The sequence below is a fragment of the Zeugodacus cucurbitae genome, chromosome 3, assembly GCF_028554725.1.
Source record: "Zeugodacus cucurbitae isolate PBARC_wt_2022May chromosome 3, idZeuCucr1.2, whole genome shotgun sequence".
Classification (NCBI taxonomy): domain Eukaryota; kingdom Metazoa; phylum Arthropoda; class Insecta; order Diptera; family Tephritidae; genus Zeugodacus; species Zeugodacus cucurbitae.
This window is the reverse complement of record NC_071668.1, coordinates 73,975,114-74,002,842: the sequence shown is the minus strand read 5'-3', so window position 1 is coordinate 74,002,842 and position 27,729 is coordinate 73,975,114. Positions and strand designations below refer to the sequence as shown.

The following is a 27,729-nucleotide window of genomic DNA, read 5'->3' as shown; positions in this document are numbered from 1 at the left end:
ATGAAAAATACTGATTTAATACATTCGCCCAGTTGAAATGATTTAAAACTATTTTGTCATTACTTAATGGTCCCCGTGAAATAATTGCTATTTTTTGTATTTGAAAGCAAATTTTTTGTTAGTTTTAAGGGGTTAGGTTAGGCGTAATCAGGATTTTTAAAAAATCATTTTTTGCATTTTCGTTAAGAGTAAAATCATAAAAATATTCTCTGAAAATTTGAAGTGTATCCGATAATTACTTTTCGAGTTATTCGACAAATAACAAAGAGCGCTCAGGCACTCCAACACACTAGTGTCAAACTTTAAATGCGTTTATCTCAAAACTATGTTTTTTGAACTGGTGACAACTGTAACTCGATAACCACTCAGTAGATTTTAATGAAATTCATACAGCTTTTAGAATACATAATAATTTCAAAAATTTCGATTTTTTCTCTGACCTCTGAACTGTTGATTTTTCCCGAAAACCTAAAAAAAAAGCATTTTCATAATTTTTGAAAGCTTCGGATCAGGCCCAGGATTATCTATCCGATTGATTTTAAATGAATCTTCAAGGTCTTATGATTGTCACCGCAATGACCTTTTTTTGAAACTGGGTCAACACAGACAGCTATAACTTTGGAAATTATAATTTTTTTTTTCAAATTTTCGTGACGTTAAGTCAAAACCTTGTATAATAATGCCATATTATTACTTTTTTTAAAATAAGATGATTTAATAGCAAAAAAATCACTTAAAATTCTCATTTTTTCGTGTCTCTGACTACCCCTAACCCTTTAATGTTTCACATTTTTCAATAAAAATAAGAAAATTAATGAACTTGCACTATTCGAATAGTCGAAAATGAGCGGTTAATCGAATAGTCGATGACTGACGACTATCCGAATAGTACAAATCGAATATTCGATCAATCGTCTGTATCCCATACCTTTCCTCGATAGTAAAATTTTAAAATTTTTTTTCTTGGTCGAAAAGTCACTTCAAGAGTTCGAGTTATGGAGAACTTCGAGTTATGGAAGTTCCACTGTATTTATTTAATAATATTGCCTCTGAGAAGGAGCATCTTATGAAACTAGGTAGTTAATTTAATTTTTGAAGATCTCTTATATTATTTAATTATACATATTTGTACCAGTATTTTAAAGATTTGTAAACAATTTATTCACATTTGTAAATATTAAAAATATTTATTTATTTATTTTGAAGTAATAATTTTCTTTAAAATATTTTATTTGCTACTTTCTACATTCTTTCTAGATATTTCCATGATTCAGATAATTACATCTATTCTAAGAATCATTTATTATTCATTTAGTATATATTATCTATTATTATTCCTTCATTATTTACATCAATTCCGTTATTATGTAAAAGAAGCACACGTAAGTAAATAACTTTCTACCTGCCCCTTGCAACGACCCTTGCTCCTGGTTATATCCTGAGATAAACGTGCATTGCCTTATACCTACCAAACAATGCATAAGAAATGGCTCACGCCCAGACTATCATCAGTAGCTCTTTGGTTTACACTAATAGAGGTTCTAGCAGCACCAGCAGCATATTAAACAGTGATTACTAAGATTAATAACCAAACGCCCCGAAACTTAGGTGAACGTAATATAAAAATTAAATCACGGTTGCAAGTTAACAGCGCCCAAAGTGAATTTCGTTTCGCTCTCGAACTCCAGAAAATCAAATTAACATGGAAAATTTTAACGGCACAAACAATGAATATCACCACAAGAAATTTGATAAATTGCGTAAAGATATAAGCCGAACAATAAGGGCTAAATATAACCAGCGAAAGAAGCCTTCAAATAAAAAAGCATCAAATGCAACATCGACACCATGCACGAAAGAAAAAAGAGGCCGTAAAGCTTCTGCGAACGATAATATGTTCGCTAATTGCCTCACTCCGGAGGCAGATCTTTCTCTTTCGCCTATAACAGGTCCCGGTCGCAATGCCTCATCTAGTAGCTTTACTGAACCCACTGAGGGTGGACAGAAACGCAAAAGAACTCGTACGTCGTCATCGAACGTTATGAGACACATAACGGCAGACGAAAGCGAAATTCCGTATACACCAAGTTCGATTGCTTCCTCGATTGATGGCAATCGCAGAAAAATGCGTAAGAGCTCAGACAAAGAAAATAGACATTTCGTGCATATAACAGGAGATGATGACGAAGACACTGAAGATGTTGTTGTCGTTGACAGCCCCGAAAGTAAACCTGTGGCACCAGTCAATAATGTTAACGTGGAGAATAGTGTAAAGCCAAAAGAGGTCGTCGATCATCAACTATCTCAACTCCGTCGAGTACTAGCAACAATTCGGTTGGGGAAAATGCTATGCCATTCGGTGCAATAAAATCGCGTTTACGCTCAAGGCCTATCAATTCGAAATACAGTCAGATCATAAATTATCTGAAGGCAACAGGACCCGACTGAAGACCACTGCGTTAGCGAAACATTTCCAGCGTTTTATTTGAACAGTGTGTGCTTTCATCGAGACGCAAACTAATATATTGCTCGTGTCCTCTCGATGTCTTCTTCGCAACAAACTGCTTTAATTTATTTCATTTTTTTTAAATAATTTTATTAGAATAATAATATTGTTATTAATATTTTGATTATCGTATATTGTTTTCATTGAAATTTGTTCAAAATGTTTGTAATTATTTAAGTGCACTTTTAATACTGTCAAATAATTGTTAATTTAAGATTTGTTTTGCTTTGTACAAGAAATTAATAAAAAAATATACAATTTTGTCTCATAAATATGATTTTTTTGTATTCTAAATGTCCGACTAGGGATATGGAGCGCTTGATACCGTATAATGATGACATTATATTTCCATAAACTTATCTAATTTAAATATTAGATAAGTTTGATTAGTTACTTGTTTTTTATGGCCAATCTCGATAATAATAATAACACTGTACAACACTCGACAAAGTAATGGACCAAAATATTTTTTTTTGGAGATTGAGTCATAAGTAAAAAAATTCGAAATCGAATTTTTGGATTCGACGTTCGAAAAATGGAATTAAAATATTATTATTCGCTTTACAACTTTGCTTCCGCCGTTAAATTTGAGGTTTTTTTGTATAAAAACGGTTACAAATGTCGATGACCCTCAGCCGCACTTTTCTTGGTAAAGCAAAATTTCCCGCAAATGTCGAGAATTCGGCTCAAAAAGTGACATTTTTAGTCGAGAATAAGAATAAATACAAATATTTTTTTGGACTACTAATAGACTAATAATTACAGAACATAGCTACAAAAAAAATAAAATTGTCTATTTAATTCAAGGGTCCAGTATTTTTTCGAAGATCAAACTTCGTCCCTTCATAGCAGCTGCCATATAAGCTTGGCGAGAAAGTTTTTTTTTTACCAGTGAAGCGAAGAACATAATACGAGCTGCAGAGCTAAATATCATTGGAAACAACACCCGCGTCGTTAGTTCTGCTTTTTCCAGACTGGATAAAGAAGCGTATGGGTCTGGTGGTGAACGAGGACAAGACGAAGTATCTCCTGTCGTCAAACAAACAGTCAGCGCGTCTTGGCTCCCACGTCACTGTTGACAGTCATAACTTTGTAGTTGTAGATAATTTCGTCTACCTGGGAACCAGCATTAACAGTCTCAAGTCTCTCATCATTTCCGTCCTACTTTACGGTGCAGAAGCTGAGACGATGTCAACATCCGATGAGACGGCATTAGGAGTTTTCGAGAGAAAGGTTTTGCGGAAGATTTATGGTCCCTTAAGAATTGGCAACGGCGAATACCGCAGACGATGGAACGATGAGCTGTATATGCTATTCGACGACATAGACATAGTCCAGCGAATAAAAAAACAACGGCTATGCTCGCTAGGTCATGTTGTCCGAATGGATGAAAGTGCTCCAGCTCTGAAAGTATTCGATGCAGTACCCGCTGGTGGAAGCAGAGGAAGAGGGAGACCTCTACTCCGATGGAAGGACCAGGTGGAGAGGGACCTGGCTTCGCTTGGAATAACCAATTGGCGCCAAACTGCCAGAAGGAGGGATGCGTGGCGCGCTGTTTTGGACTCGGCTATAACCGCGTAAGCGGTGTCTACGCCAGTCAAGAAGAAGAAGCGAAGTAACGTGTTGTACTTCTATAAATCTATAAATCCAGAAATAAGTTGTTACAAAATTAATAAATCCGTATTCTTTCTTAAGGAAGCTTGCACTAATCTACTAAATATAAAGTTATGAAAAAATATATATTTTTATAATATCATGGACTCAGTCGTTGGCTCATCAAATGTCAACCACCTTTGTGGTGGTTCATTCTCGCCTACGTTTCTTGGAAGAGTTCCTTTTAAAGATTCAATTTAAATGCTGCTTCCAACACATCATCGGTTACATCTTCTGTTTCAAGTTTCATAGAAGACTGTGTGTCTATCGGCTCCTCCTCTTCGTTTTGTTCCCCGTCATTGAAGCTATAGTCGCCTAGATAATCATTTGAAGAATCAAATTCTGCTAGCGTGGTTGAATCGGTATCACGACTACGAAAGTCGCAGTTTGATGTATCACTTAAGTTCTCAATTGTCGGAGTTAAGATTGTGCTATGCTCAACTGTCTCAGTATCTATTTCAGATAGAATAAACAGATTTGGCGATTGATGTTCAAGCACCGTCGAAAAAGAGGTCAAATCAACAGAATGGTTGCCGACATCAATAAATAGCGGTGTAAAAGGTGATCTAGACACCATAGTTGGATGTAATAAGCTCGGTTCGTTGGTATTATTTTCAAGCAATGATATCTTTTCCTCACTATTTTCCTTTTTTATACAGTGATTTGCTTTCGTTGTTGCACGAAACTTCTTGTGAATGTAGTTTGTTGGCTCCATAGTTTTTTCACCAAAATTATCAGACAAATGCGACATTTTAACTTAAATTTTTTTAAGTTTTTTCCGTAATTTAGTTTACGTTGATCCTTTGCTTTTGACAGCTCGAATGTGTTTGACTCTTTTACGTTTCTAGCGCCTTTTATACATATCCTGTCTTAAAACATTATCCAGATTTTTAGTCATAATTCTAAGAAACAGGTAGTTTAGGAATGTTCATTAACTTTAAAAAGGTGAATTAATTGTTACCTGAATTCTCCCGTGTGTGCTTTTGAAACACGCAACAGAAAGAGATATAACAATTTTGTAAATCCTTAGATACACTTCTATGAATCATTAAAAGGGATTTAATTACCGTTTAAATGAAGAAAGAGATAGCAATATATGTATACTAAATTGTCGCCCTCTGTACACGATGACATAGTATGAAGTGTATATTACTCATATTTATTAATTTCAATCACTTTTATTCTATCTATATCTCAATTTTAAGTATACTTCTTTTACCTAAACCGTGTAATATTTTCTGACTAGGTCCCACTGTTATAGATATGCGTTGTACATTTTTATACATATAGGGTTATATATACCAAAGTGATGAGGGTGAAGAGTGGCGATCAAATCTGGAAGTCTGTCCATCCGTCCGTCCGTCTGTGCAAGCTGTAACTTGAGTAAAAATTAAGATGTCTTAATGAAACTTGGCACACTTATTTCTTGGCACCATAGGAAGGTTGCCACTGCCACGCCCACAAAATGGCGAAAACCGAAAACACATAAAGTGCCACAACTAAGCCAAGTCGGTCTTTTCATGCATTTCCTTATATACTCTAAAAATGGCGGATATAGGATTGTAACCACTTATAAAGGTTATGTTGAAAACGACTAAAAATACTTTAATACAGTAAGAGAAAACACCAGAAACCTTAAATTTCATTATAAAGAAGATACAGAAGGGCTCGGCCCACTTATGGGTCAAAAACCATATCTCCGAAACTACTCTACCAATATTAATGAAATTTGGTTTGTAATATTTTCCTTGCATCCCAATGATATGTTGTGAAAATAGGCCAAATCGGTTCAAAACCACGCCTACTTCCTATATACCAGAACTTTGAAGACGATCTGAATCGTTTACTATACATAAAGTAAGCACTAGTGAAGATATCGGAACAGAACTTTGCATAAATACTGCATTTATAGTGTGGCAGCCCCTTTCTAAAAATCACCGAAATCGGACCATAGGTTTTCAAGGCCACATAAATCGCTTATTTGTTGTTATTTTTTTGTTACAAACTTAAAATCAATTTCACACTATAAATAGCCCATAATATTGCACGTGATGCCTTTGCCCAATTTCTTTCATCCACTTTTGTCGTGGATTGAAAAGCTTACACCGTTAAACTATTGTTACATTTCTTCCCAAAAAGTTTTTAATTCGCCTGAGGCTCTTTGAAAAAATGCTTTCGCTATTTCGAGGGGCTTTTAAACACCTTAAATTTTTTGTTAGACTGTTTTTGTCTCTAAAGTACCCAAGTACCCATATCACTTAAATACGTAACCAGTAATTGTTTACATAGGCTGCGGCTCTTTGAGAAAATTCTTCCCTACAATGATAATGAAGCAAAAACAAATTATTTTATAGTTTTTTTATTTATTCCAGAAATAAGTTCTTACAATATTAATAAATTCGTGTTTTTTCTAAAGGAAGCATGCATAAATCTACTAGATATAAAGTTATGAAAAAAATATATATTTTTATAATCTCATGTCAGTCGTTGGCTCATCAAATGTCAAAGTGTTCAATTCAATTTCTTTAGTTTCCTTTGTAGTGATTCATTCTCGGCCACGTTTCTTTGAAGAGTTCCCTTTAAACATTCAATTTAAGCTGCATTAAAATCAATGCTGCCTCCAGCACATCATCGGTTATATCTTCTGTTTCAAGTTTCATAGAAGACTGTGATTCTATCGACACCTCCTCTTCGTTTTGATTGAAGCTATAGTCGCCTAGATAATCATTTGAAGAATCAAATTCTGCTAGCGTGGTTGAATCGGTCTCACGACTATGAAAGTCGCAGTTTGATGTATCACTTAAGTTCTCAATTGTCGGAGTTAAGATTGTGCTATGCTCAACTGTCTCAGTATCTATTTCAGATAGAATAAATAGATTTGGCGCTTGACTATTTTCCTTTTTAATACCGTGATTTGCTTTCGATGTTGCACGAAACTTTTTGTGAATATAGGTTGTTGGCTCCATAGTTTTTTCACCAAAATTATCAGACAAACGCGACTTTTTAAATTCAATTTTTTTTTAGTTTTTTTTCTGTAAGTTAGTTTACGTTGATCCTTTGCTTTTGCCAGCTCGAATGTGTTTGACTGTTTTTCGTTTCTAGCGCCTTTTATACATATCCTGTCTTAAAACATTATCCAGGGTTTTATTCATAATTCTAAGAAACAGGTAGTTTAGGAATGTTCATTAACTTTAAAAAGGTGAATTAATTGTTACCTGAATTCTCCTGTGTGTGCTTTTGAAACACGCAACAGAAAGAGATAGCAATATGAATACTACATTTTCGTTAGATAATGGCCATTTTCGCATATTTTAAATTACGGGCTACATAAACCTTTTATAGTACCTTTACAAATTTTCTAAATCCATAATCATCCTTCTATGAATCATTTTAAAAGGGATTTAATTGCCGTGTAATTGAAGACTACAGAAAGAGATAGCAATATGTGTATACTAAATTGTCGCCCTCTGTACACGATGCAGTAGTATTTTATTCATATTTATTTAATATTTTATCTTCATAAAGTGATGACAAAGTAATTTCATACATTCCGTTATATTTAAAAATATAAACGTTTGAATAAAATTATTATTTTAGAAAAAAAAATCTGTATCTTCGAATGCTTTTTTTCTATCTACATGCATATTTCAAGTCTATACATTTTACCTAATCCAAGATATATTTTCACATTTATATTCAGTCCAAAGTATTTCATGAAATTTTAATTTTTTTAATATTCACGATTTAAAATAACACTCTAGAACACTCACAAAACATTTTCCTGTACCTGTCAAACATTTTTGCAAAAAAATCAATATGCAGAAATTCATATCTCATATTCATTCTTAAACAGTTTAACACGGTCTTGCCCAGAACTTTTTTCGTTTCAGATTCTTCGGAAATGAAATACTCCTATGTATTTTTCCCGCCTGAGAACGACAATGGTGTCTATTTTGCGATTCATTATATTCAATATATAAATTTTCCGGAAAATGCGAAAAACCAGCGTAGTTTGTAGTGTTATAGTGTAATTTTCAAGTTATTTATGGAAATATAGGCAATTGTGGGTTATTTCGGATTAAGTTAATTTAACGCCACGTGAGAGTCCTAAAATTTAAGAAATTTTCAACTTAATAGATGTGTTTTTGAACATCAAAGTAAAAATAGAAGATTTATGAAAATCAGTTATAATACATTGTTTATTCTAAAATACTAACAACATTGTAGTTTTCTATATTAAAATTGTTTTTAATATATTGCTACGCATTTTAAATATCAAATATATGAAAATATGAATATCAAGTTTTTTTCCTCATAAAAAAATCTTTTTATAACTAGAAAATGTTATTTCAAATATGTGTGTAAAATCGCTTCATAACCTATTGAGAAATCGTGTCCACCGACATAAAGAGTTGTGAGATTTTAAATTGAGACTCACGTAGTCTGATGAACAGAACTTCCAAAGGGTCTAACTCTTAGAATTTTACTCAGATCGATTTGAAATTTTAAGAGAATATTTCAAACATATTGTACTTTTTTATAAGATTTACATTTTTTTAAATGTTTTTAAAATTATTCGATTAACCTGAAAACTGATTATTCGAATATCCCGTTTGTAACCGTTGGTCCGAATATTACTAATAGTACTAACCTATTAGTCGCACTGTTACTACTATTCGAATAGTCGTTCTACTGCGGTTATTCGTATAGCTATACTATCACTATTCGAATAAGTAAAAAATGTTTGAAATCCAAACAGCCTTTGATTTTTTTAAGTTTCCGCATTCCAGCCACTAGCCATTAGAATCAGAGAGAACGTTCTCCATTGCTGGAAACATTATGACACTACGTAGAAGCTGCTTTCGACCAACAAATGTTAACAAAATAGAAGTTTTATGAAAAATACTGATTTAATACATTCGCCCAGTTGAAATGGTTTAAAACTATTTTGTCATTACTTAATGGTCCCCGTGAAATAATTGCTATTTTTTGTATTTGAAAGCAAATTTTTTGTTAGTTTTAAGGGGTTTGGTTAGGCGTAATCAGGATTTTTAAAAAATCATTTTTTGCATTTTCGTTAAGAGTAAAATCTTAAAAATATTCTCTGAAAATTTGAAGTGTATCCGATAATTACTTTTCGAGTTATTCGACAAATAACAAAGAGCGCTCAGGCAACACACTAGTGTCAAACTTTAAATGCGTTTATCTCAAAACTATGTTTTTTGAACTGGTGACAACTGTAGGTCGATAACCACTCAGTAGATTTTAATGAAATTCATACAGCTTTTAGAATACATAATGATTTCAAAAATTTCGATTTTTTCTCTGACCTCTGAACTGTTGATTTTTCCCGAAAACCTAAAAAAAAAATTCTAAGGCCAGCATTTTCATAATTTTTGAAAGCTTCGGATCAGGCCCAGGATTATCTATCTATAAAACTTTTTTTTATCCGATTGATTTTAAATGAATCTTCAAGGACTTATGATTGTCACCGCAATGACCTTTTTTTTGAAACTGGGTCAACACAGACAGCTATAACTTTGGAAATTATAATTTTTTTTTTCAAATTTTCGTGACGTTAAGTCAAAACCTTGTATAATAATGCCATATTATTACTTTTTTTAAAATAAGATGATTTAATAGCAAAAAAATCACTTAAAATTCTCATTTTTTCGTGTCTCTGACTACCCCTAACCCTTTAATGCTTCACATTTTTCAATAAAAATAAGAAAATTAATGAACTTGCACTATTCGAATAGTCGAAAATGAACGGTTAATCGAATAGTCGATGACTGACGACTATCCGAATAGTACAAATCGAATATTCGATCAATCGTCTGTATCCCATACCTTTCCTCGATAGTAAAATTTTAAAATTTTTTTTCTTGGTCGAAAAGTCACTTCAAGAGTTCGAGTTATGGAGAACTTCGAGTTATGGAAGTTCCACTGTATTTATTTAATAATATTGCCTCTGAGAATGAGCGTCTTATGAAACTAGGTAGTTAATTTAATTTTTGAAGATCTCTTATATTATTTAATTATACATATTTGTACCAGTATTTTAAAGATTTGTAAACAATTTATTCACATTTGTAAATATTAAAAATATTTATTTATTTATTTTGAAGTAATAATTTTCTTTAAAATATTTTATTTAGTGTTCTTTCTAGATTTTTCCATGATTCAGATAATTACATCTATTCTAAGAATCATTTATTATTCATTTAGTATATATTATCTATTATTATTCCTTCATTATTTACATCAATTCCGTTATTATGTAAAAGAAGCACACGTAAGTAAATAACTTTCTACCTGCCCCTTGCAACGACCCTTGCTCCTGGTTATATCCTGAGATAAACGTGCATTGCCTTATACCTACCAAACAATGCATAAGAAATGGCTCACGCCCAGACTATCATCAGTAGCTCTTTGGTTTACACTAATAGAGGTTCTAGCAGCACCAGCAGCATATTAAACAGTAATTACTAAGATTAATAACCAAACGCCCCGAAACTTAGGTGAACGTAATATAAAAATTAAATCACGGTTGCAAGTTAACAGCGCCCAAAGTGAATTTCGTTTCGCTCTCGAACTATTTTTTAACTCCAGAAAATAAAATTAACATGGAAAATTTGAACGGCACAAACAATGAATATCACCACAAGAAATTTGATAAATTGAGTAAAGATATAAGCCGAACAATAAGGGCTAAATATAACCAGCGAAAGAAGCCTTCAAATAAAAAAGCATCAAATGCAACATCGACACCATGCACGAAAGAAAAAAGAGGCCGTAAAGCTTCTGCGAACGATAATATGTTCGCTAATTGCCTCACTCCGGAGGCAGATCTTTCTCTTTCGCCTATAACAGGTCCCGGTCGCAATGCCTCATCTAGTAGCTTTACTGAACCCACTGAGGGTGGACAGAAACGCAAAAGAACTCGTACGTCGTCATCGAAGGATATGAGACACATAACGGCAGACGAAAGCGGAATTCCGTATACACCAAGTTCGATTGCTTCCTCAGTTGATGGCAATCGCAGAAAAATGCGTAAGAGCTCAGACAAAGAAAATAGACATTTCGTGCATATAACAGGGGATGATGACGAAGACATTGAAGGTGCTGTTGTCGTTGACAGCCCCGAAAGTAAACCTGTGGTACCAGTCAATAATGTTAACGCGGGGAATAGTGTAAAGGCCAAAAGAGGTCGTCGATCATCAACTATCTCAACTCCGTCGAGTACTAGCAACAATTCGGTTGGGGAAAATGCTATGCCATTCGGTGCAATAAAATCGCGTTTACGCTCAAGGCCTATCAATTCGAAATACACTCAGATCATAAATTATCTGAAGGCAACAGGACCCGACTGAAGGCCACTGCGTTAGCGAAACATTTCCAGCGTTTTATTTGTACAGTGTGTGCTTTCATCGAGACGCAAAATAATATATTGCTCGTGTCCTCTCGATGTCTTCTTCGCAGCAAACTGCTTTAATTTATTTCATTTTTTTTAATAATTTTATTTGAATAATAATATTGTTATTAATATGCGATTTTTTGATGATCGTATATTGTTTTCATTGAAATTTGTTCAAAATGTTTGTAATTATTTAAGTGCACTTTTAATACTGTCAAATAATTGTTAATTTAAGATTTGTTTTGCTTTGTACAAGAAATTAATAAAAATATATAAAATTTTGTCTCATAAATATGATTTTTTTGTATTCTAAATGTCCGACTAGGGATATGGGGCGCTTGATACCGAATAATGATGACAAAGTATTGGACCAAAATACTTTTTTTTGGAGATTGAGTCATAAGTAAAAAAATTCGAAATCGAATTTTTGGATTCGACGTTCGAAAAATGGACTTAAAATATTATTATTAGGTTTACAACTTTGCTTCCGCCGTTTATTGTAAATTTCAGGCTTTTTTTTGTATAAAAACGGTTACAAATGTCGATGAGCCTCAGCCGCACTTTTCTTGGAAAAGCAAAATTTCCCGCAAATGTCGAGAATTCGGCTCAAAAAGTGACATTTTCAGTCGAGAATAAGAATAAATACAAATATTTTGTTGGATTACTAATAGACTAATAATTACAGAACATAGCTACAAAAAAAATAAAATTGTCTATTTAATTCAAGGGTCCAGTATTTTTTCGAAGATCAAACTTCGTCCCTTCATAGCAGCTGCCATATAAGCTTGGCGAGAAAGTTGAAGAACGTGTTGTACTTCTATTTTAGCAGCATTTATATCAACATCATACAAAAGTTTAATTTCCGTTATTTTTTGAACACACCTGAAGTGCATTCAAATAATACACAGTCAACCAGTCACAAAACTGTCTGAGAAATTTTTTTTAGTTCAAAATCTCATAACACCATTTAAGGGGCCAGTGCACAGTGGTTCGGCTTGTATGAAGGCGCGGTCATAAATACTTCCCGTTGAGATATCGCAATGAAATTTTCACCAAAAATCTAGAAAAATATTTTAAATATATATTAAAAAAATTGGCCCCATCGGTCTACTAGGTCCTATAGCTCCCATAGAACAGTAATTGGCATTATATGGCAATGATGCGCAAAAATACTTCTCATGGTCATAGTTGGAGCGTCAAAACTATCAGTAAGGCTTTGTAAAGAAATTAAAGAAAACGATACACAAGCTGAACATGATTTGTCGTTATAGTTTCCCCCATCCAACCCCCACATTCAACCTATAAGAATAATATCATATAAAAATATCATGTAGGAAAAAAGTAAATTATCAACAAATTTAATACAGTTCATTTTTTTCACTGCCATTCAACAGCCTTTATAATTAGAACAAAAACTTAAAACGTCTCCTCTAGTAAACCGTACACAGATTGAAATAACGACGATTTATCCTTCTTTCCAAGCTTTTTTAGCCCAATTATTACAAGTTTGAACTTAAAAATAGTTAATTCAAAGGGCGTTATTATTTTGACGATTGCAAATACATCCGCAACTTTCCGCACCCAACTTTAACACTTTTATTACCTTACGACTCTGCTAAAGAAAATATAAAATAAATATAACGGGGGATCGTGGGGGAACACAGTTAAATCTTTATGTAAATACATTGAAGACGCAGAAAAATATACAAAAAAAAATAGGTAATAAAAAACACTTATTTCACTAAAAACACAAATCTCGTAAAACTTAATTAATTCACAAGTTAAAATATATACCTTTAACTTCCATTAAAAATAATCTTAATTCGTTACCCTGATCAATTACCAGAACAAATTGAAGTTCGTTGTTGCTGCGATATTAAAAAAAAAATTTTTGATGTGCTTTAAAAAAATACAGGTATTCATGCGTTTAACTTTATTTTTAGAAAGTACCGTTAGATTTTTATCAAAACCCGGTTTGCAAATAGGAAGTTTGGACAATTTAGAAGACATCTGTATACATTTTGACAAAAAATCCTGAGATGGATTTTTTGATTTTTGGCCTATGGCGGAACCACTGTTCAGTGTGACATTTTCAAAAAATCGATTTTTTTATTTTTTGCTTATTCGATAGTAAATACTTCCAAAAAATATACTGTGGAAGTGGTAAGATCGTATCTTGAATAGTTTTTGAATGACTGCGTCTAAAGAGGAGCGGTCTTTTCTGGCAATTTGGCATTAAACATTTTTTATCTAAAAAACTTTTATTGGTACCTCCCAAGACAGCAAATAACTCCGTTATTTTTCAATAATTTTGTAAAAAAAAATTTTAAATATAGCTGAAAATATACCTTATTATGTCCAAAAAGTACTTTCTTTAAAAAAAAAATCACGAAAATCATCTAATTCTTCATGGGTTACACTGCAGCGCTCTTTTTACTAGACCTTTTACTAATAAAAAATAAAAATAGTATTTTTGGAGCTATTATGAAGAAATTTTTTTCAAATTTTCGAACAACTTCAAAATTTGGAAATATGTTTCTGTTTCTAAAGTACAAGAAATTGCTCAGTTGAATGTCAGCATTATAAATGCCTTAGCCTTTGACGACCATCAAAATTGTAATTTTTTTATATTGAGAGAAGAATATAATTCCAAAATAATTGCATTACATTTTAAGCAGCACAAAGGGTAAATGAGTTGATTTCAAACGCTAGACAAAACTCTTCTTTTACAAGAAAATAGTCACTCAATGAAAGTAAAATCAGAAAATTTTTAAGAAATATTGGATAATGTTTTGATAAAATATCATATTCTTTTTTAGGTATTTTTACAGCCTTATTCTGTACACTTGACAAAATAACAAAAATTTGAAAATATTTTCATATTTTTATCAAGTAAGAAATTTTTTAGTATTCTGTGACAATTTTGATAAAATATAAAACTTCAGTATGCATAGCTTTGCCCCACACGTGTGGGAAACAAAATAATGTAAACAGAAACAGCTGATTCTGTCCAATTATCTTGAATTGAATTGAAAAATTTATTTGAATTATTCTATAAAGTACGTTTTCACATGCATTTCAATATTTGTTGCAAAATAGTTATTAATTTAACTTCAATTTCAGAATAAATTATTCGCTCTTGGTATAAACGTGAAGTTTCTGAGAGTGCGCAAATATTCCATGCTCCGAATCTGGCCCTATTTTTCATGCATTAGATCGTTATCTGGAAAAGTGTTTGTTTTAACCGAGCCTTCTTCAGTGTGACTTCGTTAATAAGTTTGGTTTACGATTGACCGGTTATCAGCCTATCTATCTGATTCTGATATCGAGATATCGACTGAAGCCTCCCAGACCTGATGCAAAGCATTTGGTTTGGTTTTACAACTCTATTTATTATATATAGATGATAAGGTTAGACCGTCTTTACTCGATCGCCAGAGCTTCGTTAGCCTCCCTATAATATAATACATATACATAGGTCTTTTCTAATAGATTTAAAATTATTTGGAATGCAATTTTGATTTAGTTGGTTGTTATGTTTAGCTTCAGAAAAGTTCCTTGGGGACTACCATATATAGAAAACAATTTCGTCAAAGTTACCCTCACTATCTTTTTTATACAAAAAAGATAAAACTAAACTTCTTAATATTAAAACGGCTCATCAACATGTTCATATTCCTCTTTGTATAGAAATAACGACAAAAGTAAAATATCTCCATTGCAAAAAATTCACTTTCACAACTATCCACAGCAAGATATTTTATTTTTCAAGAGCGTTTTACTTCTTAACAACTTATAAAGAAAAAAACTTTTTATTTTAGACACAGAATACGAAATGTTTCATAAATTTCAATTTTTTACAAATTAGAAATTTGTTGAATTTGTAAAGTGCACAGAATTGGGCTGTTATTCTCTGAACAAACCGAAGCTACAAAATTCATGAAAAGCTTTCTACAAATGAAATAAAAATTCAAAAAAATTTCAAATTAAATATTTTTCCAGGCATGTGCGACCTTGCTTTTATTATTTTAATTAAAAATAATAAAACAACATAATTGAGCAATATTTTTCAGCCTTCGACGCAATTAACCATTAAATTTTCGTATTTTCATAATTATAACGACTTGCACGTTTCCTTCCTCCGCCTAACAATCGCCATTTCCTAAAACAACAACCACAGCAATCACTATTAGTCATAAGGCCGAAATTATAAAATTGTTATTATTATAGTATTTTAAATAAACTATTAGTTCCACCTTTCGCGCGTAAAAATGATACGCATCAATGAGGTAAACAAAAGACTTAAGTAACAAAACGCGCTTGACAGCTTTCGCAAGCTTAGCTGCTGGCCGCTTGTAAGCGTGTGTAAGATGTGGAAAAAAAGCAAACTGTTTTTTTCGCATTTGATTTTCAAGTTCTTTCGTCTAAATATAAAATTGCATAAGCGCAGCAAAATACCGCGCGGCTGCTCAGAAGCGTAGTGTATAGAGACACAAGAGTGGTATAAATTTGCCGAAAAAGCTCCTTGAGCAGTTTACAAAGCACACAAACACACATATATACATAGATAGAGGCACTTGCAGTCAGCACTTGAGCGCACACACACACTGCTTTTATTTTGCATATTTTTATTTTTTGTTTTTGTAAAATTTATATATGTAGATGTATACATATCTAACCACTCACTTGGACTAAATTCCACGCCATCGCTTATGCCTACTCTGTCGTAGGCCAGCACGCCAACGTTCGGCAATTGGGGTGCAGCTTGAGGAACTGGTAGTGACGGTGCTGTTATTGCTCCATTTTGTGGTGTTGTTGCTGCTGGCGCTGCGGCTAAGGTGCCTGCAATTGCCGATGGCAGCACCGCGGCGGTTGTGTACTCATCCAAGTTGTCCGAAACTGCTGCTGCTGCTGCGCCGTTAGATGTTGTTGCTGCAGTTGCACTTCCGAGTATTGCCGCAATGGCGGCTAAGCAGTAAATGTAATTATGAAGCATTTTAATTGGACTGCTTTTCGATGCCGCAAAATATTTCTTAGTGGGTTGTGGCGCAAAATTTATATTTTTATTTCGGATGTGAAGTGCTTTAATTAAATATTTTATTGCACAAACTATGGAGTGATGTAAGCACTTTCGATATTTATAGCAATATTTGGTGTCAAAATATTTTTATAAATTCAATTTGAAATTAATATTTTTTGTTTAAGGAGCGGTTTATCACTTTTCCTTTCGTCTGCTCGCTGAGTTACACGAATTTTGCTTTTATATAATTTTTATTAATAATTATAATTATTTCATTTAAATATTTTTTAAACACTGTAAACTAATTTTGAAACACTTAAAAAATTTGTTGGCCGAAAAACTAAACCGTTTCGCATTTATTATTTGCACAATAATTTAAAAAACTTGTTTTTTTTTTATTTTTTCAAAAATCAATTATCCGTTTTTCTATTTTTCGACCAACTTGCGAACGCGACGCTTACAAATCTCGAAATGAGCCGCAAATACGTTTATTTATAGTTTTTATATAAAAATCGAAAAACTTGCAAAGTTTTTTTTTGCCTTTACCCAACTGCAGTAACAACAACATTGGGGAAAAAATCAACAACAAAATCGTCTATAAAACAGTAACAATGGTGGCGTCAACTGCGAAAAATCCATGCTTGTACAAAAAAATAAAAGCAAAACGGCAGCAAAAGCTCAAAATTCAAACATTTGAAATACCCGACGCAACAACAAAAACAAAAGTAGCAGCAGCAGCGGCGGCGTCTGTATTCAACATATTGAGCAATCCAACAGCCATACTGCACACATAACAGCAGCAAACGCCAAAGAGTAACGCTGAGCGCTCCTAATACAAGCTACGTTGTTGGCGAAGCTTTTTCGCCCAAAAGCTTTTGCTCTGTTTACATAGTTGGTCAGCTGCCAGCATATGAGGATGTTGTTATTGCAATTGTCAGTGGCTTGCTGCAATTGAAATGTTGTTGTTGTTTTTGTTTTTGTAATAGTAGCTGCATTTAAATTGAGTTAGGCTTTGTGGCTAGTTTTTTTTAACCCAACGCACCTATGAGCGCAGAATGTAGCAATATAAAATTGTACGTCAAATAATGTTTAACAGAGTTGCCATCTTTAATGAATAATAGAAAAATAATTTTTTTCTGAATTCATTTTCATATTATTTAACAAGCGATTTTGATTTAAATATAATACATTTATTACAATATCATGTTTTAATTTTTTATCAAATACTTTTTTAATAATTTTTATACTCTCGCAACAAAATTGCTACGAGAGTATTATAGTTTTGTCCACATAACGGTTGGTTGTAAGTCCTAAACCTAAACGAGTTAGATATAGGGTTATATATATCAAAATGATCAAGGTGACGAGAAAAGTTCAAATCCGGATGTCTGTCTGTCCGTCCGTCTGTCCGTTCGTCCGTGCAAGCCGTAACTTGAGAAAAAATTGAGATATCTTAATGAAACTTGGAACACATGTTCCTTGCCACCATAATAAGGTTAAGTTCGAAACTGGGCGCAATCGGACCACTGCCACGCCCACAAAATGGCGAAAACCGAAAACACATAAAGTGCCATTACTAAGCCATAAATAAAGCTAAGGAAATAAAATTTGGTATGAAGCACTATGAAGGGGCATATTTGGATGTATTTTTTTTAGAAAAGTGGGCGTGACCCCGCCCCCAAATAGGTTTTTTGTATATATCTTGCAAACCAATAAATCTATATAAATCAAACTTTCTGCAGTCGTTTCTTTTAGCCATTTCCTTATACAGTCCAAAAATGAAATAAATCGGATAATAACCACGCCTACCTCCCATACAAAGGTTATGTTGAAAATTACTAAAAGTGGGTTAACTCACTAACGAGAAACGTCAGAAACACTAAATTTTACATAAGAAATGACATATGAAAGCTACACTCAAATTTTTTTACAAAATGGAAAATGGGCGTGGCGTAACCCACTTATGGGTCAAAAACCATATCTCAAGAACTACTGGATCGATTTCAATAAAATTCGGTATATAACACTTTCTTGACACCCTGATGACACAGGTGGAATACGCGTGAAATCGGTTCACAACCACGCCTATTTCCCATATAACTCAATTTTGAATTCCATCTGATTCCTTCACATTATAATATATACATTAGGAACGAATTAATAAAGCGGATATACTGCGGATAATACTGTATTTGAGCTGTGACATCACTTGTGGAAAAATTGTCAAAATCGGATCATGACTTTTCAAAGCCCCTGATATCGAACATGAAGAACTCAAGGCCTAAGGGTAATTTTTCACCGAAAATATAGGTAAATTTCTCAGATATTTTAATGTAATTCATTACCTCTGAATTTTTTTCTTATAATAGTTTCTCTCTGTACCTAAAATGGTAAAAATCGGGTCATAACTTCCCCCAGATCCCATATACCTAATTATAAGTAATATTAAAGTAAGTGAGCGTATAGTCTTCGATACATTGTATCTTGGTGGTGAAAACGAGTGAAATCGGTTTAGGAATTACCTCAGTCCCCATATACTATTTATGATGATTTTCGTTATTCTATTGAACTTTATACCAAATATATGGGTCGACTTGTGTTATCTTTATAAAATTACATCATTAAATTGCGAGAGTATAAAATGTTCGGTTACACCCGAACTTAGCCCTTCCTTACTTGTTTTTAATATAATATATTACAATCTTAAAGTTACCACACAATTTTTTAATTTTTTTTATCAAACATTTTTTTTTTAATTTTTATCAATTTTTTTCAAATTTAAAATTTTTTTAAAGAAACAAAAAATTGTTCCAGTGAACAGCAAGACTATCATAATCATCTTTATTAATGTTTACTATTTGAGCCACTCCTAAGGCTTGATATTTACGCAGCGCCAAAGCTCCTCCATACAGCTTTACTGCAGTGAGCATCGAGTTATTTTCACAGTCCTGTAATGCTTTGCACTTAAACTATTTTTCATTCTCATCACATGCATCGAATGATTTATGAACGATTTACATCTCTTTAAGTTATTTATACAATATACATATGTCTATTTTATAGCACACTTATTTTTTTTGCCGTAAAATTATATTATCATAATTAGCTACCTTATATGCCTTGCATGAATTGTAACAACTCAATTGAAAACTGCATTAGTTAGGGATTGGAAATATTTCCATTAATTGCAGCAGGGTTTCCCAAATCTGTGGATTAGCTTAGGAACCTCGAAACATAATAGAACAATAAGTGAGATAAGGTGTTTACTTTTTAAAAGCTCTAAAAAAGTTATAAGCTCTTGTAAATTTAACTATCAACAAGTTTTGAAAATTCATCTAAAACTGTGTATTCTTGTTTGTAAACAGTTGTTTTATGATGATCAAATATAATTTAGTCAATTTTAAAAAGCTTTTGCTTTCAATTTTGTGTTTGATAATTGCATTTATGGTTCCGTTCTCTTTTTTTTTTGGAAATATATGAGCTTATTTATACTGATTGAGAATCGTTAGCCAGAACTGAAAGCATAAATGAACTAGCATAACCTTACTGAATACCGTACCGTAAAATTTCGCAGGCTCTTGGACCGCAAATAATTAAGGAACAGCAGTACATTTTTCCCAAAAATATTGATGCTAAAATTTAGTATGGTAAAATTAAATAATATTATTAAATAATATTAAATAATTAAATAATACACTTATAATATTTAAGTTAAAATTTCAATTAAACAAAAATATTTTACTTCCACTATTAATTAAAAAAAATCACGTACACTTAATTATTATGTAGATTCCATAGTGATTCTAAAGACTCAGATCGCAAACATTACTGAGGCGTAAAACACAAAGTTTGCGTTTTCATTTTTTTCATTTTAGAAGCAAATGTTCGTACATTGAGGAAGGTCAAATGGGGAAGTATTGCGAAAATCGTAAATATAAATTACCAAATACTGATTTGAAAAATAATTACTTACTTAAAATTGTCAATGAACTTTGTTACCTGTGCGCAGCCAAGCAGATTAAAGATTTTTGTTACGGAAAAAACTAATGGTACCAAGGCAAAAGCAGCGAGGAATATTTGCATGTTTTATTATGAATGTCAAATACAGTTGAACTTCCATAACTCGAACTGCTCTCACTCGAAGTTCTCCATAATTCGAACTATTGAATTGGCAATAGAAGTCTCAATTCATACAAATTACCTTCTGTAACTCGGAAGTCTCTCTAACTCGAAGTTTTTTTGTGGATTATAGTGATTCGAGTTAGAGAAGTTCCACTGTATATGAAATTGAAATAAAATATATGTGATATGGTTTATTGTAAGCATATATAAATTTGATAGATTCATAATTATTCATAATAGTATGAAATTATAATTTTTTACATTTTTTTTTAAGAAGTGAGAATATGAAGATGGTCCTTACCGCCACGCAAAAGACCATTGATTGGCTATAGAACAACAAACGCACTTTCATTTGAAATGACAGAGACAAAAATTATGTGCAACAAAGCACCTGTGCTATTCATGCGTAATTATGTTCAGCCATTTTCCTTTGCCTACCTTCGAAATATCTAAACAAAATGGTGGTGAGCGAGAGTCCTCTCGAAAGTAGCATTCATTTTGTTATGTGTATATGAGTGTGAGTATCGTATGAGTATGCAAAACACTCAAGAATATCACTCAAATTATTTACGGATTGATACGATAGATGGCGCTGTAGTTAAGATGATTATAAAAAAGTTATTACTGACCGACTACGGACGTACATGTCATTTAAATAATAACTAAATGAATCATTGAAAATTAAATATTTATATTTTCCCATAATATTAATTGTAAAAAATAAAGAAAATCAAATGACGGAATTCTGTCAGATTAGTGTTCAAAATACGCCTTAAGGAGTTAAAAATTATAATTTTTTTTTATTTTACAAAAGTAATAATATGGCATTATTATATAATGTTTTGACTAAAAGTCACGAAAATTTGAAAAAAAAATTATAATTTCCAAAGTTATAGCTGTCTGTGTTGACCCAGTTTCAAAAAAAAAGTCCTTGCGGTGACAATCATAAGTCCATGGAGATTCATTTAAAATCAATCGGATAAAAAAAATTAGTTTTATAAATAGATAATCCTGGGCCTGATCCGAAGCTTTTTTTTCAAAAATTAACAAAATGGCGGCCTTAGGAATGTTTTTTAGATTTTCGGGAAAAAATCAACAGTTAATTGGTCTTACAAATCGAAATTTTTGAAAAAAAAGCCTTCGGATCAGGCCTGAGTTTATTATGTATTCTAAAAGCTGTATGAATTTCATTAAAATCTACTGAGTGGTTATCGAGTTACAGTTGTCACCAGTTCAAAAAACATAGTTTTGAAATAAAAGCATTTAAAGTTTGACACTAGTGTATTGGAGTGCCTGAGCGCTCTTTATTATTTGTCGAATAACTCGAAAAGTAATTATCGGATCAACTTCAAATTTTCAGAGAATATTTTTAAGACTTTACTCTTAACGAAAATGCAAAAAAAAATTGAAAATACTGACTACCCCTAACCCCTTAATTCCATCTTAGTATCCGATTAATTTCATCTTGTTTATTGATCTCATATTTATACATGTCAAATAAAAAACCTAGTCTACAGATGGTGCTGAGGTAGAAAAATATACCAACCGATGTGTCTAACATTTTCAACGTAGCAAAATATATTCAGAAGTTGAAATCTTTAAACATGTTTATATGTATGTAGATAATTATAACATTTTAGACTCATATTCGGATTCATTATGTCAAACATTCTGACGCTAAACTGACAGCAGTATGACTTCAATGACAGGTGCTACGACTACGATCACTGCAGAGGAAAAATTTTCGCGGCGCCAATTGCGCTTAAGCTGTTTTTGCAAGAACAAATTTGAATTTTTTCTTTGCCATTAGCAGAAATATCTAAAAAAAAATATTTAAAAGAATTAAATGACAACCGTTTTAGTTGCTTTGTCAAGAACTGTCATCGAATTTGACATAGTGTAAAACGACCATAATAAAAAAATTACCCCAGTGGAATTAATTTTTCTTATTTTCAAGAATATTTTAATACACTTTATTTGTGTGTGGGCATATAAATAAGCAACACTTCACAATGAAGTGCTCATATAAACATTTATAAATTTTGTATTTTATAAACTTAATACTATTTATATAATTTTATTTACAAAAAAATTTACATCATAAATGTATAATAATATTTCCCTGAGTATTTCAATAACAACATTTAGTTCTTTTTAATGAATAAATCGAATGGTATTGCGCCAAAGAATGAATTCATAACGCGCAAGAACATTGGCTCCCAAGTGCTGCGTGTTTGTGGCAACAACGATTTGTAGACTTGGCGCCAGTATTGATTCACAAAGTCCAAAATAACGGCATCTGAAAGGCAAATGGTGGAAAATTGTTATATAATTAATGGAATTACAGACATTTTTTGATTTTTTTATTTCAATTTTTTTCTTACTCTGCAAATAATATTTATTTTTTTTTTTTATTAAAATTATTTATACTAATTTTTATTTTATTAATTTTTTATTTTTTATTTATTTTTTTTTGAAATTTGAAATTAAAATTTTTCCTCTTCTTATATCATATACTCACTTAATGCCGGATCGGGCACCAGATTGCTAGCATAAATCTGCATATCACCGATTTCCGGTTCAAAATTGAATTTCGTCAAACGCAGGTATGTGTGGCCATCGCGCTCGTAAAGTTCGCCCTCCGAATCAGAGTCCAAGGTAATATCGCCTAAAAATGGAGAAAATTAAAGTGTTGACGCCATTTTTATATGTTTTCAACAACTGCACTCTTCTTGCACCGCTCTCACTTACTCATCGTGACATTGAAGTAACCCTTCGGTGTCATTTTCAACTCATTTATTGTCATATCCGCTTTGTAGTTGCCCTCAATGTAGAGCCGTGGCAGCTGTGTTACCATACCCATGCTCACCTTATCGCCATCCTTACGGTAGTCTACCTTCTGTACGGTGCTCTCACTTAGGCCGAAGATGCGTACATTGCGTACCTGCACACGTCCCTGTGCGAAACCGCTGCGCACTTCAAAGTTGTTACGCTCCATAATGAATGGATCCATGGGTGGTATATTCAACTCCTTGATGCCATCTTTAAGGCGTGGCGCGACTTGTTGGAAGGCACGTTTGATGCATTCATTGATATTGATGTCACCCTGCTCGCATGTCGGTATGTCAGCGGCTGAGAATAAGTAGAACAAATATTAGTTTAAGTGCATACATATGTATGTAGTAGTGGAAACCTGTCTGTGATTGATATGTGGCGCATAAAATGAAAAATAAAGCCTATTTCTTACTATTGTGTAAAATATTCATTAATAGCTTAGCGCCAGCCATCTGTTCTACGCTTCACTTAACATTTATCTACACCTGACAAACAAAAGACTTAAGCGACGAACCTGTTTTGTAAATGGAAACATTTCAATATAAAATAATAGTTATTATAACTCAATTTTATTACATATTAATTTCATAAATTTTGAAGACAACAACAACTAACTGCAATTGGCAATTTGAAACGTGCTCACAGCGGCTAATGACACTTGTCCTTGGCATACATATGAGTTTATTGGTATCAGTGAGGTTACAAAATCATCACAATGGCTGTTCGATTGTTGTTCTCACAGACACAGATAGCGCGCGGCATGCAGCTGTGCCGCTAGGTACCCATTAAAATATGTTGCTTAGAATCTAATGGCTCAATGAATGCAACACATAAAAATGCTGAAATTCTAAATTAATTATTTAAGTTCAAACGACAACAATAGTTATTGTATTAATTATAATTAATTAATATATATAAGATAATTGAATTACTCTACATCAACTACGATATTTATACCCTGAACAGGGTGTATTAAGTTTGTCACGAAGTTTGTAACACCCAGAAGAAAGCGTCGGAGGCTCTATAAAGTATATATATATAAATGATCAGTATGTTGAACTGAGTCGATTTAGCCATGTCCGTCTGTCCGTCCGTCTGTCAGTATATAGTCCTTCAGTTGTTAAGATATCGTTTTGAAATTTTGCAGATGTTATTTTCTCTCATTTGTCGGAACTGCCGATATCGAACCACTATATCATATAGCTGCCATACAAACTGAACGATCGGAATCAAGGGCTTGTATGGAAAACTTCCGCATTTTACTACATATCTTCACGAAATTTGGTGTGAGCTATTGTTCATAGAAATAATTTAATCTCTGAAAAAATTGTTCAGATCGGTTCACTATAGCATATAGCTGCCATACAAACTAAACGATCGGAATCAAGGGCTTGTATGGAAAACTTCCGCATTTTACTACATATCTTCACGAAATTTGGTGTGAGTTATTGTTCATGGAAATAATTTAATCTCTGAAAAAATTGTTCAGATCGGTTCACTATAGCATATAGCTGCCATACAAACCGAACGGTCGGAATCAATGGCTTGTATGGAACATTTTCGCATTTGACGTGGTATCTTCACGAAATTTGACATGGATTACTGCTTAAGGTAATAATATAATCTCCGAAGAAATTGTTCAGATCGGTTAACTATATAACCTTAATGTTTCTCGCAAACAACCCGGCGAAATAGAATTAGTAAAATGTTTTCTTTTTTTTTCTAACTTTTTCTTACGTCTATAGATTTGCTTAAACACATAGTTACTAAAAGAAATGCACCTGTGAAGGGTATATTAGCTTCGGTACAGCCGAAGTTAGCGTTTTTTGTTGTTTTTAGTAATTTCGAAATTCCATCTAATACATTTTTGAAAACAATTTGACCTTATTATGAGTGAAGTAAATATATGTAAATAAATCAACATATTCTTAATTCGATGATCATCATATACTACGAAAAATTAAGAAGTATTATATAAAATTTTTTTTTTAATTAAAAATTTTATCGAAACCTCTTGAAATATATCCACATATATTTATGAAAAAATAATAATTTTATGGCATTATTTATTAATCAAGCGCTTTAAATAATTCACTTGTTAATAACACAAAATTTGTGTCATGCTACTTTTTTGCTCGCATGCGATTTTTGCACGCTAATTGTGACGTCGCTGAACTGAACACATACAGACATACTTGCATGCGAATCAACGCCCGTAAAAAACATAAAACTTTAAACGCGCAGATAAATGCCGGAAACCATTTAAATACTTTCAATATCGTAAAAAGTACTGAGACACAATTTAAGTTTTAAGTGGCAAAATTAATCAATTAAATTAACCATTGAACTCCGTTCTAAGTACTATACAAGCTAATAATATAGCTTGTTTTTATAACATTTGTCGCAATGGTTTATTCATTTATCTGTTTTATAGCAAATACACTTCCTTCAGATTTTCTCAAATCTTATGGTGTAATATTTTTATTAGAGCAACTTTTTTCTACTGCTTTAGTTTTCCTTGTTGATTTATAGAAAACTTTAATAAAAAGCTGTCTTTACTGCTTCTAGAATTTTATAGCAATATGTTATTTTTATAGCAACTTTTTTATAGAAATTCCTTAATTTTATTGCATTTTCTTGCTGATTTAGTTTCTTTTAAAAGTATTTATTTTATAGCACTGCTTTTGAGATGTTCGTAATTTTTATAGCTGGCAAATTTTTTATTATTTTTTTAGTATTATTTATTTCATTATTTAATTAAATTTATTATTAAAAAAATACTCATTGTCTCCATATACATCGAATTTTTCCATTTACTAAATATCCTTTCCTCTTTAATGCTACGGTTTTTGCCTTTTATCTCTTTATTACTTTATTATAGCTTTCGCCCTAATATTTCACGATCACCCTAATATGTATGTATGTTCAAAATTACACACACTCCCATAATATACCAAATGCACCGGTAGAGAAGTACAGAGTATACTCAGAGGTAAGTACATACAATAGCTCGTCATAGTTGATTGCTCAGCAACAAACATAGACACACGACATACTAAAACAATTGCATTCAATAATTATATTACTTATCTCAACCGATTTATAACTCTACAATCTCGTTAGCCCCTACGACACAAAAACAACAAACTTGCTTTGCACCGGCCTACCTTGCTGGATCCGATTTGGGTTTTAATACAGATTGCATAACTTTGATATTTGTTCTAACTTGTTTAAGCTTGGATTAGATAATTTCAAGTTAGTTAAGTTGCTCTTGAAAATCAAGCTTTGCTCAACGTCTAATTGGTAATACTAAAAGTCCAAATGTACAAGACAGAACTCAAAAGTTAAATTGTTTGGATAAGGCAATAGAGTCGACCGATAATTTGAACCCCAAAGGGATGTATCAATATTTTACAACAGTTAATAAGTCAATCTGCTATTTAGGGTCACATGTGGAGCATTCAAAATTAAAATTATGTTTCAAATGTATGAAAAAAATCCAAAACCTAATGAGCTTTACTTTAAGATCACAAATTCCAAAAATCTCACTATTTTCTTCTCTTTCCACATTTCAAAATCACTTTCACATTTTTTTACAATTCCCTCAACGTTAGCAGGACACTCACGTAATTCTGAGACCGGCTTGAAATCGGGCAATTCCGGTAACTCAGCGTTCAGCGTAATTTGTGCCGAACACCAGCCATTGAGGCAGACCAACAAAATTAACAACAACGAAGCGCGCAACATTTTCGAAATTCTGCTCAAAATCACTTGCGAACCGTACTGAATTTCACCTTCTTCGACACACACAAAATTTCGCTCGAAAGGATTCCCGTTAAGTGTCTACGATTTGCCTACGATTCGCAACTACTGGTGCTGGTTGACTGGCGCTAGTAATTTTTCGTTAGCGTGCTTATAAATCAATGGGAATCCGCGTTCACTTCGAGATACACGCAACAACACTGCAAATCGCTTCGAAAGCATCTAAAATTCTAAACGGCAGGCACAGTGGTTTTTATTGTGAAAATAGCGATACGCTATCGTACTAAGCGCGCGCACACCCACTTCACCTCACAAGCCGCACCGACGAACAAGTCGTAAATGAAGTAAAGAAAATCAAAAACAAAAACAAAAAAATTGTTTAAATAAAAAGTCAAATTAAAATGCTCGTACTCA

General features: G+C 32.5%; 3 protein-coding genes across 3 annotated transcripts in view; 1 reads left to right on the top strand and 2 right to left on the bottom strand.

Annotated features, from left to right (window-relative positions):
• The window catches only part of LOC105219404 (uncharacterized), a 31,219-nt gene extending 14,147 nt beyond the window's left edge, over positions 1-17,072 (bottom strand). The window contains exon 1 of the mRNA XM_054227695.1: positions 16,263-17,072. Within this exon, the coding sequence (XP_054083670.1) occupies positions 16,263-16,572 (310 nt within the window). The 5' untranslated portion in view covers positions 16,573-17,072. The remainder of the gene's footprint in view (positions 1-16,262) is intronic.
• LOC105217715 (uncharacterized) overlaps positions 1-27,729 on the top strand; it is a 135,213-nt gene that overhangs the window by 55,684 nt on the left and 51,800 nt on the right. The gene's annotated exons all lie outside the window — the stretch shown is intronic.
• LOC105217721 (uncharacterized) lies at positions 22,655-27,547 on the bottom strand. Its single transcript, XM_054227699.1, has 4 exons — positions 27,180-27,547; positions 23,470-23,850; positions 23,240-23,386; positions 22,655-23,017 (listed from the first exon to the last, which is right to left on the bottom strand). The coding sequence occupies exons 1-4, from the start codon at positions 27,298-27,300 to the stop codon at positions 22,863-22,865; spliced, it is 804 nt and encodes a 267-aa protein (XP_054083674.1). The 5' UTR covers positions 27,301-27,547; the 3' UTR covers positions 22,655-22,862.

Bases quoted from the DNA above. Each gene is read 5' to 3' on its own strand.
- LOC105217721 (XM_054227699.1), bottom strand. From the start codon at position 27,300: ATGTTGCGCGCTTCGTTGTTGTTAATTTTGTTGGTCTGCCTCAATGGC. The intron at 23,851-27,179 runs GTGAGTGTCCTG...ACTTATTCTCAG, and splicing joins CAAGCCGGTCTCAGAATTAC to CCGCTGACATACCGACATGC. The intron at 23,387-23,469 runs GTAAGTGAGAGC...CTCCATTTTTAG, and splicing joins TTACTTCAATGTCACGATGA to GCGATATTACCTTGGACTCT.